The sequence below is a fragment of the Drosophila virilis genome, chromosome 2 (genome assembly GCF_030788295.1).
Source record: "Drosophila virilis strain 15010-1051.87 chromosome 2, Dvir_AGI_RSII-ME, whole genome shotgun sequence".
NCBI lineage: Eukaryota > Metazoa > Arthropoda > Insecta > Diptera > Drosophilidae > Drosophila > Drosophila virilis.
In genome coordinates this window covers 15,553,998-15,568,054 of record NC_091544.1, presented here as the reverse complement: position 1 = coordinate 15,568,054, position 14,057 = coordinate 15,553,998, and the positions used below count along the sequence as shown (strand labels likewise).

General features: G+C 41.2%; 5 protein-coding genes and 1 long non-coding RNA gene across 7 annotated transcripts; 3 read left to right on the top strand and 3 right to left on the bottom strand.

The window, feature by feature from the left end:
* Positions 1 to 310: 310 nt before the first annotated feature.
* Positions 311 to 2,348, top strand: LOC6630270 (uncharacterized). The gene has a single exon (XM_002053663.4). The coding sequence runs from the start codon at positions 386 to 388 to the stop codon at positions 2,159 to 2,161; it is 1,776 nt and encodes a 591-aa protein (XP_002053699.2). The 5' UTR covers positions 311 to 385; the 3' UTR covers positions 2,162 to 2,348.
* Positions 2,307 to 4,159, top strand: LOC6630271 (uncharacterized). Its single transcript, XM_002053664.4, has one exon. It carries the CDS (start codon positions 2,307 to 2,309, stop codon positions 3,333 to 3,335), a length of 1,029 nt encoding a protein of 342 aa, XP_002053700.1. The 3' UTR covers positions 3,336 to 4,159.
* ATPsynO (ATP synthase subunit O, mitochondrial) lies at positions 3,420 to 4,531 on the bottom strand. Its single transcript, XM_002053665.4, has 3 exons — positions 4,384 to 4,531; positions 3,715 to 4,158; positions 3,420 to 3,644 (listed from the first exon to the last, which is right to left on the bottom strand). Exons 1-3 carry the CDS (start codon positions 4,411 to 4,413, stop codon positions 3,489 to 3,491), a joined length of 630 nt encoding a protein of 209 aa, XP_002053701.1. The 5' UTR covers positions 4,414 to 4,531; the 3' UTR covers positions 3,420 to 3,488.
* A 48-nt stretch (positions 4,532 to 4,579) lies between these two features.
* Positions 4,580 to 6,546, bottom strand: Set (NAP domain-containing protein SET). Its single transcript, XM_002053666.4, has 4 exons — positions 6,123 to 6,546; positions 5,331 to 5,520; positions 4,920 to 5,267; positions 4,580 to 4,857 (listed from the first exon to the last, which is right to left on the bottom strand). Exons 1-4 carry the CDS (start codon positions 6,369 to 6,371, stop codon positions 4,847 to 4,849), a joined length of 798 nt encoding a protein of 265 aa, XP_002053702.1. The 5' UTR covers positions 6,372 to 6,546; the 3' UTR covers positions 4,580 to 4,846.
* Positions 6,547 to 6,727: 181 nt separating this feature from the next.
* On the top strand, positions 6,728 to 13,233 carry LOC6630274 (eukaryotic translation initiation factor 2 subunit 3). Of its 2 annotated transcripts, XM_015172036.3 has the most exons (5): positions 6,804 to 6,987; positions 7,587 to 7,761; positions 11,422 to 11,658; positions 11,729 to 12,602; positions 12,673 to 13,233. In XM_015172036.3, the coding sequence occupies exons 1-5, from the start codon at positions 6,922 to 6,924 to the stop codon at positions 12,746 to 12,748; spliced, it is 1,428 nt and encodes a 475-aa protein (XP_015027522.1). In that variant the 5' UTR covers positions 6,804 to 6,921; the 3' UTR covers positions 12,749 to 13,233. The 2 variants fall into 2 exon arrangements, with proteins under 2 accessions (XP_002053703.2, XP_015027522.1); XM_002053667.4 differs by lacking the exons at positions 11,422 to 11,658; positions 11,729 to 12,602; positions 12,673 to 13,233 and adding an exon at positions 8,929 to 10,916 and having other exon boundaries at positions 6,728 to 6,987.
* On the bottom strand, positions 7,658 to 8,398 carry LOC138910896 (uncharacterized). Its single transcript, XR_011416077.1, has 3 exons — positions 8,271 to 8,398; positions 8,055 to 8,206; positions 7,658 to 7,791 (listed from the first exon to the last, which is right to left on the bottom strand). It is a non-coding gene; the product is annotated as an uncharacterized lncRNA (long non-coding RNA).
* Positions 13,234 to 14,057: the final 824 nt, after the last annotated feature.

Sequence of the window (14,057 nt, the reverse complement as noted above, 5' to 3'; positions counted from 1 at the left end):
TCTTCAAAATTATCGCTGATGCTGCACTTATGTTGTTATCGATAGTTTTCAGTCGATAGTTTTCAGGTCGCGGCTTGCAGGCCATGTGTTCTGTTTGAATTCTTTGTTGTAAAGTAACCGCCGGTTAAAGAAATTATTTTATTAATATATTTACAAGTTAAACTGCTGATAAATATATTTTCTACATGAAGGTACATAGTATATAGTTTAATAAGAATATGTATATGTAATAGAAAACTTTGTTTTCTTTTATAGGGTAAAGTCCTTAATAATTATGCGCCTCTCCTATTCGAATACCTGTATTTGTTAATCAAGTGGTCCTCGAGTATAAAATCAAAATTTAACATTTTGGCGCCCTCACAAATTTTGTCTTCTGTCCATTGTTATGGAACGTCGTTGTATAGTTTGTGGACAAACGCCAACATCTGGGTTTACCCATCCGCACAATATGGCGGAAGCTGTCAATTGGCAAAATATGCTATCTTGTTTTGTCCCTGTCGAGACATTGCTCCACCACTGTTGCGTTTGTAATAAGCACATCAATCGTTCACAGGTGCAGCAAAGTCAAAAGCAGAAGGAAACCAGGGTCGACGATCTGATTGAGCAGCGGCGCGGCGTCACTTTCAACAATTCGGACGCCGTTCTTTACTTTGGGGAGCAGGGCAAGGAAGCTCCACATAGTTGCACTCAGTCTGTAAACGCAATGCAGACGAACGAGCTGCAGACGGAAAACGGAAGCTCAGGCACAGTTGAATCAGCACAATTGTTGAACAATTCAGAAACGTATTACCGCTCCAACTATGTTGATACTGCGATTTTCAATATCCATCCGGGGCTCCCGAGCAAAGTAAATAACGTGGCGGCCACAAATCCGAGGGAAGAGGACATGCTAGACAGTCCCTGGGCTACCAGACGAACTTCTGGCAATGAGACATATGCCTCTCGAAAGAACAATCAGTGCGTGTGTGGATCCTCTTGTGAGACTATCGACTCAATAAACGCGGGAAAACAAGCTTTTGAGACCAAAAGAGCTGTTTGGAAACATCCAATTGCCACGAGTAGCAGTGCAGTAGCACCTTCATGCATATGTGGATCTAGTTGTCCAAGAGCCTTGACAGCCAAAAAGCCAATGCTTAATCCTCAACGAATGGCTTGGCCTGCCGGGCAATCGTTCGATTCCTCAAGAGACGGTTCAAGCGGGTTTCCCGTTAACGTATGTAACAATCTGGATGCACTGCAGAAACACAAACAACATATACAACAACAACTACAACAACAACTACAAAAACAACAACAGCGACAAAGGTCGCAGCAAAACCGACAATGCCAATGCTGTCTGACTTCTAGAGTTCGCGATCAGGCAATGCAATGTCCATCCCAGAAGTTTAATCAAGTGCCAGCAGCACAGGAAGATAAATGTATTTGTTGCCCCCAGAATTGTATTGACAACACTTCGTCGCGGAATGATCGCAAAGTCGAAACAGCTCCGATGAGCTCAACAATCCCGAACCATAACTTGCAGCCGTACAAGTTTCAACAGAACCGGAAACCAACGACGGACATGCCAAGCTCACCGCCAGTCAGTGTGCTAATCATGGGTGGCTCCATGTTGCCCACGTACTGTAATAAAACGAGTTTTAGAGCACAACCATCTAATAGCTCGGAAATTTGTGTGCTGGAATCGGACTTGACGCGAGAAGGAGCTGTCTTCCCAGACATTGATGAGCCCAATTATACAGTCTGTCGAGCGCTAGCTGAACCAACAAATGACCCAAATGGACTTTCCGATCAGAACTCCACGGAAGTGTTACTTTTGGGCATAGCTCAGCCCGAGAAATTTCCATGTTTTGAGCGTGAAGAAAACAAATCTCTTTTGGCAAAGCTGGCTCAGCAGGTGGTCGAACATAATGCAGAAGCAACTGGGACCAGCAAGGAGCAAGAAATACGCTTGGATGAGCTCGAACGCCTATTGACCCAACAGCGGCAACTGCAGCAGTCCATTCAGGCTAAACTAAAGGAGCTCCAGGGCAGGAAAGCTCCTGCAACGCCTCGAATGAGTGCGGGCATCGCTACAAGGAACAGCAGGATGCCACTCATTCGAACCGGCCCGAACCCAACACGGCGAATTCTACCAGCAATGTCCAGCAACAAGACAAAATGAGTGAGGGCGTAAATCGCACTGTTTGAATGTGTCCCCAACACGAATGTCTAGACGAAATCACAGTTACCATAAAATTTCAAAAAACTACCAAGCCAAAAAAATTCAATATATTTGACGAATTTTAAGTAAAAATTAAACCGTTCCAATGAGCCGTCGCTGTGTCGTCTGCGGCATTGAAATCGCTGAGGATGTCGCTGACCGCGTATGTCATTATCCCAAAAACATCAAGGAGGCGCGCATCTGGCAGCAGAGCATGGCCGCCTTCGGAACATCCGTGGAAAGTATACTGAAATGCTGCTGTGTCTGCATTGAGCACATACCACAGTTTGTGGAACGTACTCAGAAGCAGGCAGCACTCATTAAGGAGAAGTACGGGAAGGAGGTTCATGAGACGCTGGCCGCATCTCCTAGTCCGAGTCGTCCATCGCTACATGTGCTACTCCTGCAGGGCGCCACGCTTCCCCCGTATTGCGGCAAGAGCCCCGATGCTGAAAACGGAGAAAATCAAGCCGAGATGGTTGATGATTTGGATGACGAAATCTATGTACGAGAATCATCCTATAAGGATTGCGGTGCGAGGTTTCCCGACATCGATGAGACCCAAGTAACTGTGCTGCGCACACCCATGCACAATGAGGAGGAGCTGCAGAAGCTGGAGAAAAGCAATGAGGAATGTGGGGACATTGGCACTTTGCGCAACTGCACGGATGTCTTACTGCTGGGCCGAAGTCAGAATCATCCCACCGATAAGTGTCCATGCAAATGCGAGCAATGTTCAAAGACAAAGTTTGCACCGGTCGAACTACCCGGTTGTCCGGAACAATTGATACTCCCAGATCAATCGCCCTGCAGTGCTGAATGTGCGAGCAAGATGCGCCAAGAGTTGAGCGCAATAATCAAACAGCAGCAACAGCGCATTTACGAACTGGAAAACAAGATTGCCCGCCAAGACGACTGGTGTATGGGCCTGCAGCAGAAAATAGCTGACCTGTATTCCGATTTCGGATGCCGGGATAAAACGGTTAGTTTTGGGGTCAAAGTTGGTGACAGCGCACAAGGCCATGACCAGCGGAGGCCAGCTGATGGACAGTCTGAACAGGCAATTACTCCCAAAAGGCAAAAATCGAGTAAAAATAGTATCTTGAAGCCGGCATCGTCAGTGACAAGCTCTTAACCATTTGTCTTGTACATATTACTAATAGTTTGATTGCACTTGAAACAGTTATTAAATTGAAATGTCTAATAATAGCTGGAAACGTTTGAAGCTATCCCCAAGAGTTTTATTCGCTATTACACGCCACGCAAAATCAACAGTAAATCCTTAAACTTAGGCAGCGGTCTGAATGACATCTGTGTATAGTTTCACTTTGGTGGCAATGCTCATGTCGACATACTTGTCGCCAATGGAGACAATTAGTCCACCTATAATGCTGGGATCCACGCGAGATGTTATCTTCAGCGACTGGTTTGGCTGCAGGAAGGACTGAAAAATAAAAAAAAAGCAAACCAAAACAGTTCAATTTGACAACCATTTAACAATTGAGAGTATTTACCTTGAGAGCGCCCTCCAATTGCTTGTTTTGGCCAGCATCCAGCGGCTTGGCGGACACCACTTCGCAGACAACCTCACCGCGGTGGGCAGCCATAATGGTCTTGAAGGCATTGATAACCGTATCCAGCTTCTTCAAGCGTCCATTGTTAGCCAAAAGACCCAACAAATTGGATGTGGCTGGTGCAAAGCTCAGCTTGGTAGAAGCCTCTTGCAATGCAGTAGCCATAACTTTCTTATTGATGATGGGGCTGGTCACTTGTTCGTGCAGCTTCTTGTCGCCTTTAATGGTAGATTGCAGAGCGATCAAATCCTTTTCCACCTTATCCAACTGGTTCATTTTCGTGGCAGCCGAATACAATGCAGTGGCATAACGGCCCTCCAGTCCGAACAACTGGATTGGTGGCTTGACCACCTGCTGCGAAGCAGCGGAGCTGAGGGTGCGGCTCTGCAAGAATGGAATGTATATCAATATTATACATAAACTCTTTAAATCGCAATCAAACTGTGTTTATTGGTTAAAATTGCAAATTACATAACCAACAAATCCGCGTTAGATAATTGTTTTGTTTTGCTATCATTGCTAGCATTATAAACACAAACATTACATTTTTTTTACCGCTTTAGCAATTCTAAAACAAAGTTTATTTTATATATATTGTCAAAAACCTACCAAAAGTGCTAATTTGTTAACGGAGGCCATTATTACTTGCACAGAATTTTTCACCTAAAAATCGCAGCTGCGCCGTACAGGGTTGATTCGACTAAGCCTTGCTAGAGCTGCCACCGCGCCAATTCACTTACCAGGGCGGCATAAATATTGCGATATCCCAAATATATCGCTGGGATACTCTCAATAATGCTATCGATTTTCAGATTCACGTCTTTATTCGTATTTTAAAAAACTGATGTTTTGTAGATGGGTTTTTCGGAAATACATATTGATTTTACTTATAACATAACTGTGTAACTGCCTAAAAATGTGTTTTTGCAATTGTCACGCAACATTTGAAATAATGTTAGCTTTTTTATAATCCCGTCCAGACATAACCATGCGGAAAATAATAGTTATAAGTGGTTAGCACATTGGGAAATCAGTTAAAATATTCAAATTGCGCACATATTGATTGAAGGTTTTACTTGTCATCTGCAATAATAAAAAAAAACATGATAGACGACTCCTAAAATATAATTCCAGGTTAAGCTAACCTTCATCGTCGAGGTCTTCATCGCCCTCATCTTCTCCATCATCATCCTCAAATGTTTCCTCTTCGTTGTCGTCGTTTTCATCTTCTTCTTCGGGTTCCACCTCAATATCAGGTACGAGATAATACTGCAGTGGATTTGGCCAAAGATCATCCTTTATCAGTTCAGCAATCTCGTCGTTGACGGGGTCAGCATTGTCCGAAAACCAATCAAAGAATGTCTTATAATCGGAATTCCTTTTCTTCTTGTTGCCATAAGGTTTTGTTAGCAACTGTTTAAGTAAATTCTTCCCTTCCTTCCATTGAATGGGCGTGCTAGTTGACGCGGGCCAATCACCATTCTCGGAGGCAGCTAAATGATTTTAATACATTACTAGGATATAGAAACAACAGTTATATTTTCAAGACAACTTACCCGCTGAATTCAAATGAAACTCTTTGGTGAGAATCTTGTTTTCAAAATATGGATTTTCATCGAAGTGGAAATTTATGCGGTATCCAGATTTTATGTCTTCGAATTCCTCAACCTCCAATTTGTTTAGCGCATGCAAACACTCTTCCTCTTCTTCGTCCAGAATGCCTGATACTTGCGGGTGGTTGATGAACTAAAAAATTTAACTCAAATTAGAGGCTTTACCACATAATCGAAGGCAACCGGGAGTAAAAACTAAAACTAACTAAACAATCTGAGTGATATATCCGCAATTGTACAATCGATAGTGATGCACAACAGCGTCGTGTACAAAATTTAAATATGTATATTTATAATCAAATCAACGCTGTTAGTAAATTTACAAAATAAACATGCTTAAAATCATTTTAAAAAGGCCGATTAATTTTATAACATAGTGCGAAAGCTTTGCGCCTGCAGCATTTATCGATACATTGGCACTCACATGCACACGAGCGCATACACATACACAGACAAAAAAGAGCGGTGCGACCGGTGGCGGCGGCATGCATAGAAGACTAAGATGAAAAAGAACAAACGAAAAAGTTCCTCGAATAGAGAAATTTTTCATGCACATGTAGTAGAGACACAAAATCAATTAATGTTTTTTTGATTTAACAATGCTATGCAAGCATTTCAGCCACTTAAAAAACGTCTTTACAAAGATATTTCAAAGTTACAAATGCTAAACATGCAAATCATGCTCACAGATAAAGATGCCCCCGGTTTTCTACATATATGTGCAAATATACTCACAGAAGTCACCCAGAAGTTGGGGATCCGTTTGACGAGCTCGCTCCGTTTTTCGTAGCACGGTTTACGTAGTTTGTTATATTTCTGCTCTACTTTCAGTATCTCCTCGCTGGCTTTCTCATTTAACGCGTCAATCTCGTTTTGACAGGCATCGATTTGTTCCAGCGCCTCCGACTCTTCCTCGTTGGGACCGGCAGATGTATTTCCGTCCCCGACAGCATCCAACTTCTGTCTCTTTGGCACGCTCGACATGATGCTGGTATTGTTGTTTAAAATGGAACGGCGATTAAGATAAAAGGTTAGCTGATGATGTTATTGCAAATGGCAATTAGTTTATCTAGTACAGTTGAGCAGAAGCCGAATTAATAGACACTTTATGCGCGCCGTTCACTGCGTTTGCGAATTCTGCTCTAAGTGTGGCCGAATGTTGCAATCGCAAATATACAGTCCCATCAGGGTTGCATCTTGATTGTTTCGCAAGCGATTATCGAGATATGGGGGAATATGTCATTAAAATTTGCTATTGCTTTGTTTGAAACGTTGGGTTAATTTCAGTCAAAGTTAGGATTTCAACGTCATCCACAACGACATATGAATTAAATATTTACTTGAAGAAATTGGAACTGGTTCCGGAACCAAAAGAATTTGGTTAGCTTCAGCCGATTAACAACACTCAATAGATTACAAGGCATTTTCGGTCCTTTACAACACGCGCGGACAATATTTAATGTCGAGGTGTAAACGAGCTGGCCAATTCATTTTTTAATTTTATATAAAAAGCGTTTTTAAAAATATTAAAAACATGGCCACGGCTGAAGCTCAAGTCAATGTGAACACAAATTTGCAAAAGCAGGACCTTAGCAATTTGGTGAGTGTGCAAAAATATGCGCCGAAAATACCACCTCCGAAACGATGGCAATGTACGCGTCTTTGCCGTCTATTTAGACGCTGCATCCTGAAGCAGCGGGGAGCGTTGTCACTAAGCGGCCATTTCTATATGAAAAAGTGAATTCATTGATTTTAAGATTAATTAAAATGCATTTAACAAACTTTGCCAACGTATTTACAACAATCTCTGTTGTTACTCGTTGGCCGTGCGAAGCGACCTCAAAAGAATGCAGCACGTGGCGTTGCTGCTATGTTTGGCCAGCAATGTTGGGCTTTTTCACTATACGCGTTATTTGGCATATGTTTTCAATATGTTTGGAAATGTCAGCGAAATAGAATGCAATTAATAAATGCGGCTCAACTGTTGCTACAATATCTGATGCAATACACAGTCGATTCTAACCTCAAAATGTACGGCTTTTTGTACGCACACTCATGCCACATAAATGCGTATGTATGTATGTTCTGTGTGTGCGTGTTGTGTGTACACTTGTGTGTGTCTTAGGGGGTTTTTGGGCGTGTTTATACAAAATCACTAACTTAGCTTTAACATTTATTATTTGTATATTTTCCTTGCAGGAAATCAGCAACTTGACGCCCCTGTCGCCTGAGGTGATCTCGCGCCAAGCTACCATCAACATTGGCACAATCGGCCATGTAGCGCACGGCAAATCCACGGTTGTCAAAGCCATCTCCGGCGTGCAGACTGTCCGCTTTAAAAATGAATTGGAGCGAAACATTACAATTAAGCTCGGTGAGTGACTTTTGAACTGCTGCAATAAGGCTGAAATGAGACTCAATATTGGATTAATAATAATAAATTATGATAAAAATAAAAAAAAATTAATTTAAAAAAGAGCAAAGCTTAACAAACATCGATTATTTCTAATATTTGAATATATGTTCGCTGTAGAGTGTCATTTCAGTCTGCTCATTGTTATATTTAGTTTATAAGCTTAGGCTTGTTGCTTTAGGCAAAGATTATTCCATTTTATAATCAATAAACTTCAATTTTCCTTGCTGTATCAATTAAATTACTAAACAAACCTTAACAAAATGCTGACGACGGCACAACGCGCACAAAAAAGGCCTGTTCCAGTTTTCATTTCCGCGAAGAAAATTGAGAAAGTGACTTTCGTGAATTTTGAACATTTTTGCATTTATTGTTTTCCAAAGAATTTTAATTGAATTGTCTTGTCCTATGTAAAAGAAACAATTATAGTTCCGGCATTTTAAATTCGTTATACGAATCGTTTTTCTTACAACAATAAATATAATAACATTTGCTGTTAAATGATTTGCAATTTAATCTATTAATATACACATTCTTTTAAATATATAAATAACATATATTAAATTTGTAAGCTCGATGTTACATGTTCGGAATTTTGAATGTGAAACTCGGAACTTGTCACGAAAGAATTGAAATTATATATTCTAAGTTTTGTTTGTTTTCTCCATATCATTTTAAAATATTATTTGTTTTTACTTTTGCTGTACAAAACGCGTAGTCTTAAGTTTCGTATTGTTTTGGATCAATGTTCTGAGCGTTCTGTAAATGATTGAAATATAATTAAAATAATGACTTAAATTGCTGGATTAGTCCCCCAACAAATACAACACACGCACTGTGTCGTCGCATTAGTAGTTTGGATTTGATCATTAACTGTCGCTATTCGTTAAAATGAAGAAAATATAATAGTTTTTTCTTCTCTATATACTTCTTGGTATCACGACTTGTTTCTCTTGTTTGCGTAAGATTAGTTTCTTAGAGCTTTGCAAAAATTTAATTTCTTTGATTTCGATAATCCAGCAATTTAATTAATTCAGTCCATTTTTTTCTTCTTTTTTCGTTTTTCGTTTACCTAACGACGCGCGTTAAATAAAAAAAAAAAAACCAAAACCAAAATATCATTTGCAGAACGCTTAAGCGAAAAGAAAATCCAAAAACTTTTGCACTCCAAGCAGCACCGTAATGCATACGATCGCAAGCAGCGCCAGCTGCTCAATCGCCGGCGACAACGCATCGGAAGTAACCGACTGGAGCTGTCCCATAACCATTTATTTGCGCAATATACGCGTACTACGCGCAGCTACAGCCAAAGCTCGCTGAGTCCCAGTCACAGCAGCGGCTATGGCAGCGTTTTGGGCTGTGACGAACAGGATGCTGCACCGCCCCCGTCTATTGCCGCACATCGCAACCCAGCTGCAGCTGTTGCCACGCCCCCAAATATGCTAAAGCGACGACTTAGTTCCAGAAGCGGCATTCAAAATGTGGAGCCATCGCCCGCTTTAAAGCGCGCAAAGGATAACAATGGTCAGCCCATTATGAAGCCAAAGGGCGAGTATATTGTGGAGCGCATTGAACGTGTTGAGGTGCTGCACTACGAGCCCGTTTTCTATGTCAAATGGCTGGGCTATGATAGCAGCAAGAACACCTGGGAGGATTTCATTAATTTGGCCGACTGTGTGCAGCTGGAGGAATTCGTGGAGCGCCAGACGCTTTTTTACGCGGTTCACATAGCACAAATCAGCAAAGAACTGGAGACACAGCTGGCCGAAACCGCTCCACTGGATATGAGCAGTATTAGCATGAAGGACGATGTGGAGAATTATGAAGCCTTGCCTCTGAATTTGGATCTGATATTGTTAGCACAGTATCGTGCGGCGGGCAGTCGCAGTCAACGCGAGCCCCAGCGCATTGGCGAACGTGCACTGCGACGCCTTCAGCTGCAGCGCTGTCATTATGCACGCCGTAAGCAGTTGCAGGCGCTTGCTCAGTTTGAGAAGCGCATGAACGCCGTCGAGCTGCCGGCACCGCCTATACGCGTCCATAACGATGTCGACCTGGACATCATCGATTCGAGTTTCGTTTATATTCAGAAGAACATATTGACCGATGGTGTGCCGCGACCGGAGGCATCTGTTTTGGGCTGTAGCTGCAATGAGCAGCCAGGCATGAATGAATGCAGCGCCACGAGCCGCTGTTGCGCCCGTCTCGCCGGCGAGCTGTATGCCTACGAGCGTACCACGCGACGCCTGCGCCTGCCACAGGGCAGCGCCATCTTCGAGTGCAATAGTCGTTGCTGTTGTGATGCCAGCTGCACAAATCGTCTGGTTCAAAACGGACGCAATCATCCGCTGGAGCTGTTCAAGACGAGCAATGGACGGGGTTGGGGTGTACGCACACCGCATTCCCTGCGCAAGGGGGAGTTTGTGTGCGAATATGTGGGCGAGATCATCACCAGCGATGAGGCCAATGAGCGTGGCAAGGCCTACGACGATAAGGGACGCACATATCTCTTTGATCTGGACTACAATACGGCTGCTGAAAGCGAATACACCATCGATGCGGCCAACTATGGCAATGTCTCGCATTTTATCAATCACTCGTGCGATCCCAATTTAGCCGTTTTCCCCTGCTGGATTGAGCACCTGAACATGGCGCTGCCCCATTTAGTGTTCTTTACACTGCGCCACATCAAGGCCGGCGAGGAGCTGAGCTTTGATTATATACGCGCCGACAACGAGGATGTGCCCTATGAGAATCTATCGACAGCTGTGCGCGTCGAGTGCCGCTGCGGCGCCGCCAATTGCCGCAAAGTGCTCTTCTAGATGCAGCTTCCGCAAATTATGAACAAATTACTTGCTACACCTTAATACAAATACATACACACATATAACTATATGCATATGCCTTTATATATAAGAGTTTAGCGCTTAAGTTTATTTGACAGATTCACTTGAAAAACAAATGACATCAAAAACCTTATGAAAAACCTTATTAGTTACATATATTAAATTATTTATTGTTATTTTGTGCATCCATTGCTTAAACATTTAACGTACCAATTATTTTTAACGTGTTTTTCAAGTTAAATATATCACTTTTTTATATTATTGAAGCATTTTGCGAATTGCCCACTGAATTTGTACTCACTTATTTTACACGTCGTGTATATATACATATATATATATATATATATATATATATATATATATACGCACGCCTTTATAATTATGTCTTACTTTAAAACTTACGACAACATCTAAAATAAAATATTTCAAATTTAAAAGCGAGAATATATTAATTTAGAACGATTTGATCTGGGAATTTAAACTAAAATCAAAGAAAACCGTATTCTTTCTTTTATTTATTTTTCATAAAAGCACATTCATTTCATTTAAGGAAATATCCAAAATATCAATTGCATTTTATTAGATACTAATAATTAGTTATAGTTTAAAAGATTTTTATTATTACTTTAGTATTATTATTATTATAGTTTGTGCCGTCGTTGGAAAATATATGAGAATAAATTTCATGTCTGTTTTACATTTTAATAATATCAATTAATATTACCTGGTTTTAACTTGTTGCTAACCAAGAAATCTTGTTTCCAAATTAATTTAGGATACGCCAATGCAAAAATCTACAAGTGCGACAATCCCAAGTGCCCGCGCCCGGCCAGCTTTGTATCGGACGGCTCCAGCAAGGATGACAGCATGCCATGTGCGCGTCTCGCCTGCTCCGGTCGCTTCAGATTGGTGCGTCATGTGAGCTTTGTCGATTGCCCCGGTCACGACATTCTTATGGCCACTATGTTGAACGGCGCCGCTGTGATGGACGCTGCACTGCTCCTAATCGCTGGTAAATGAATATCTTGTGGACTCCCGAAATGTTGAATTTTTCTAATATTTAATTTTCCTCCGTTGTAAAGGTAATGAATCTTGTCCACAACCACAAACCTCGGAACATTTGGCGGCCATTGAGATCATGAAACTGAAACAGATTTTGATATTGCAAAATAAAATCGATTTGGTCAAGGAGAGCCAGGCAAAAGAGCAATACGAGGAGATCACAAAGTTTGTGCAGGGCACTGTCGCCGAGGGTGCACCGATAATTCCAATTTCGGCCCAGCTGAAGTACAACATTGACGTGCTCTGCGAGTACATTGTTAACAAGATTCCTGTGCCGCAGCGTGACTTTAAGGCGCCGCCCCGTCTCATTGTTATACGATCCTTTGATGTAAACAAACCTGGCTGTGAGGTGCAGGATCTCAAGGGCGGCGTTGCTGGCGGCTCCATATTGAGCGGTGTGCTCAAGGTCGGCCAGGAGATTGAGGTGCGTCCCGGTGTTGTGACCAAGGACAGCGATGGCAACATCACTTGCCGTCCCATCTTCTCGCGCATCGTGTCGCTGTTTGCCGAACAAAATGAGCTGCAGTATGCAGTGCCCGGTGGCTTGATCGGTGTGGGCACCAAAATTGATCCCACGTTATGCCGTGCCGATCGACTGGTCGGTCAGGTGCTTGGCGCCGTCGGCAATTTACCAGACATTTACATCGAGCTGGAAATTTCATATTACCTGCTGCGTCGACTGCTCGGCGTGCGCACCGATGGCGACAAGAAGGGTGCACGTGTGGAGAAGCTGCAACGTAATGAAATCTTGTTGGTTAACATTGGATCGCTTAGCACTGGCGGTCGCATCTCTGCCACCAAGGGTGATCTGGCCAAGATTGTGCTTACAACGCCCGTTTGCACGGAGAAGGGCGAGAAGATTGCACTCAGCAGACGTGTGGAAAACCATTGGCGGTAAGTGTGAAAATCAACTGGAAATTAAAATTCTTTTTTTTTTTTAAAACTGTCTGTTTTCCGCTTGCAGTTTAATTGGCTGGGGACAGATCTTTGGCGGCAAGACAATTACGCCCGTACTGGATAGTCAGCCAGCGAAGAAGTAAATAGACCAGCACAACCAGCTACCAGACCCGCTCCGAATTCATATTCAGTTTAAGCGATTCAAGTGTGTGTGTGTGTGTGTGTGTGAGTGTGTATACACAAGATCGCAAACGATTCTTTGATTCGTTTGACCTATTTGCTGATTTTGCCCATCTTCGCTGCACCGTTTCTCCATCTTTAAAATCCCGCGTCGTCGTCCTCCTTCACGTCCGTTGATAGCAAACAAAAAAAGAAAAACCAACCAACAAACAAACAAAATACGAAATAGAAAACAAAACAACTGAAAACTGATGCATACATACCTTAAATTATTGAATTTTGTATGTATATAAACGATTATTGCTGAGAAATGTTATGCGTATATAGCAAATCCGAGCATTACAAGAAACTAATAGGTTATACCATATACATATTATATAAAAACAAAACAAATCTGATACATCGTAAAATTGTTTTTATGATTTAAATACAAAAAGAAAGTATAAAATGGTATGCATTTTTACAATTAAAAACTAAACAATGTGGTCGTTTTCATTGCCCTGGGGTTGAATAGGTCCTGCTAAAAAGCAAACAACTCTTTTGGAAATTTCTATTCAGTTTTAATAACGAGCTATCAACATTATAATCAACTTTTCTTTATAGATTCTTTTATTTGTTTAAGCATTATTATTACAATTTTCACATTTTGAAACATGATCATTTTTTATTATTTGTTAAATTACACATTTTGAAACATTTATTATTTTATGTATCGTACTTCCTTTTGTTTTTACCTAGCGCACACTAAATTAGCTGTAAACTACTATGTATGGTGTGTTTTTTGTTATTTTTTTTATAATTATTATTATTTTCACGGATTACTGAAATAATTTCAATATTAATTAGCTTAATTAATAAAAATTCGTACTTAGTCGCGATTTATTTAATTGCTGGAAACATTTAATTTAATACTATTGAGATTGAGTAATTTTAATTGTAATACTTTTTCAAATACCTCCTAACTTGCGTTGTGATCGGTACACTTTGAGCATTTTAAAACTGAGCTTTTTTTATTCGTTGAACACACATTTTAAACAAATTCAAATATATATGTTTATATTGTATAATCCATATCTATCAATTTGAGCGATGTTTGAACACAATTAAGTATAAGCTGGCTTCACCGGAATGCATAGTCTTAAGAACGGAAACCAAGAAATGTCCGCTCAAATCTGTCAGTGTCGCATTCCATATAAGTAAAATTACTTATTTGGATCTAAGCTCGTTTACAACAAAAGAACTTCAACAATTTAACCTTAAAATGTGCTTAAA

Coding starts and splice junctions, on each gene's coding strand:
- LOC6630274 (XM_002053667.4), top strand. CDS start 6,922: ATGGCCACGGCTGAAGCTCAAGTCAATGTGAACACAAATTTGCAAAAG. Junction 6,988..7,586: donor AGCAGGACCTTAGCAATTTG/GTGAGTGTGCAA, acceptor TTTTCCTTGCAG/GAAATCAGCAACTTGACGCC. Junction 7,762..8,928: donor AAACATTACAATTAAGCTCG/GTGAGTGACTTT, acceptor TATCATTTGCAG/AACGCTTAAGCGAAAAGAAA.
- LOC6630271 (XM_002053664.4), top strand. CDS start 2,307: ATGAGCCGTCGCTGTGTCGTCTGCGGCATTGAAATCGCTGAGGATGTC.
- Set (XM_002053666.4), bottom strand. CDS start 6,371: ATGTCGAGCGTGCCAAAGAGACAGAAGTTGGATGCTGTCGGGGACGGA. Junction 5,521..6,122: donor CCAACTTCTGGGTGACTTCT/GTGAGTATATTT, acceptor TAAATTTTTTAG/TTCATCAACCACCCGCAAGT. Junction 5,268..5,330: donor GTTTCATTTGAATTCAGCGG/GTAAGTTGTCTT, acceptor AAAATCATTTAG/CTGCCTCCGAGAATGGTGAT.
- LOC6630270 (XM_002053663.4), top strand. CDS start 386: ATGGAACGTCGTTGTATAGTTTGTGGACAAACGCCAACATCTGGGTTT.
- ATPsynO (XM_002053665.4), bottom strand. CDS start 4,413: ATGGCCTCCGTTAACAAATTAGCACTTTTG. Junction 4,159..4,383: donor TTAACAAATTAGCACTTTTG/GTAGGTTTTTGA, acceptor CCATTCTTGCAG/AGCCGCACCCTCAGCTCCGC. Junction 3,645..3,714: donor AATTGGAGGGCGCTCTCAAG/GTAAATACTCTC, acceptor TTTATTTTTCAG/TCCTTCCTGCAGCCAAACCA.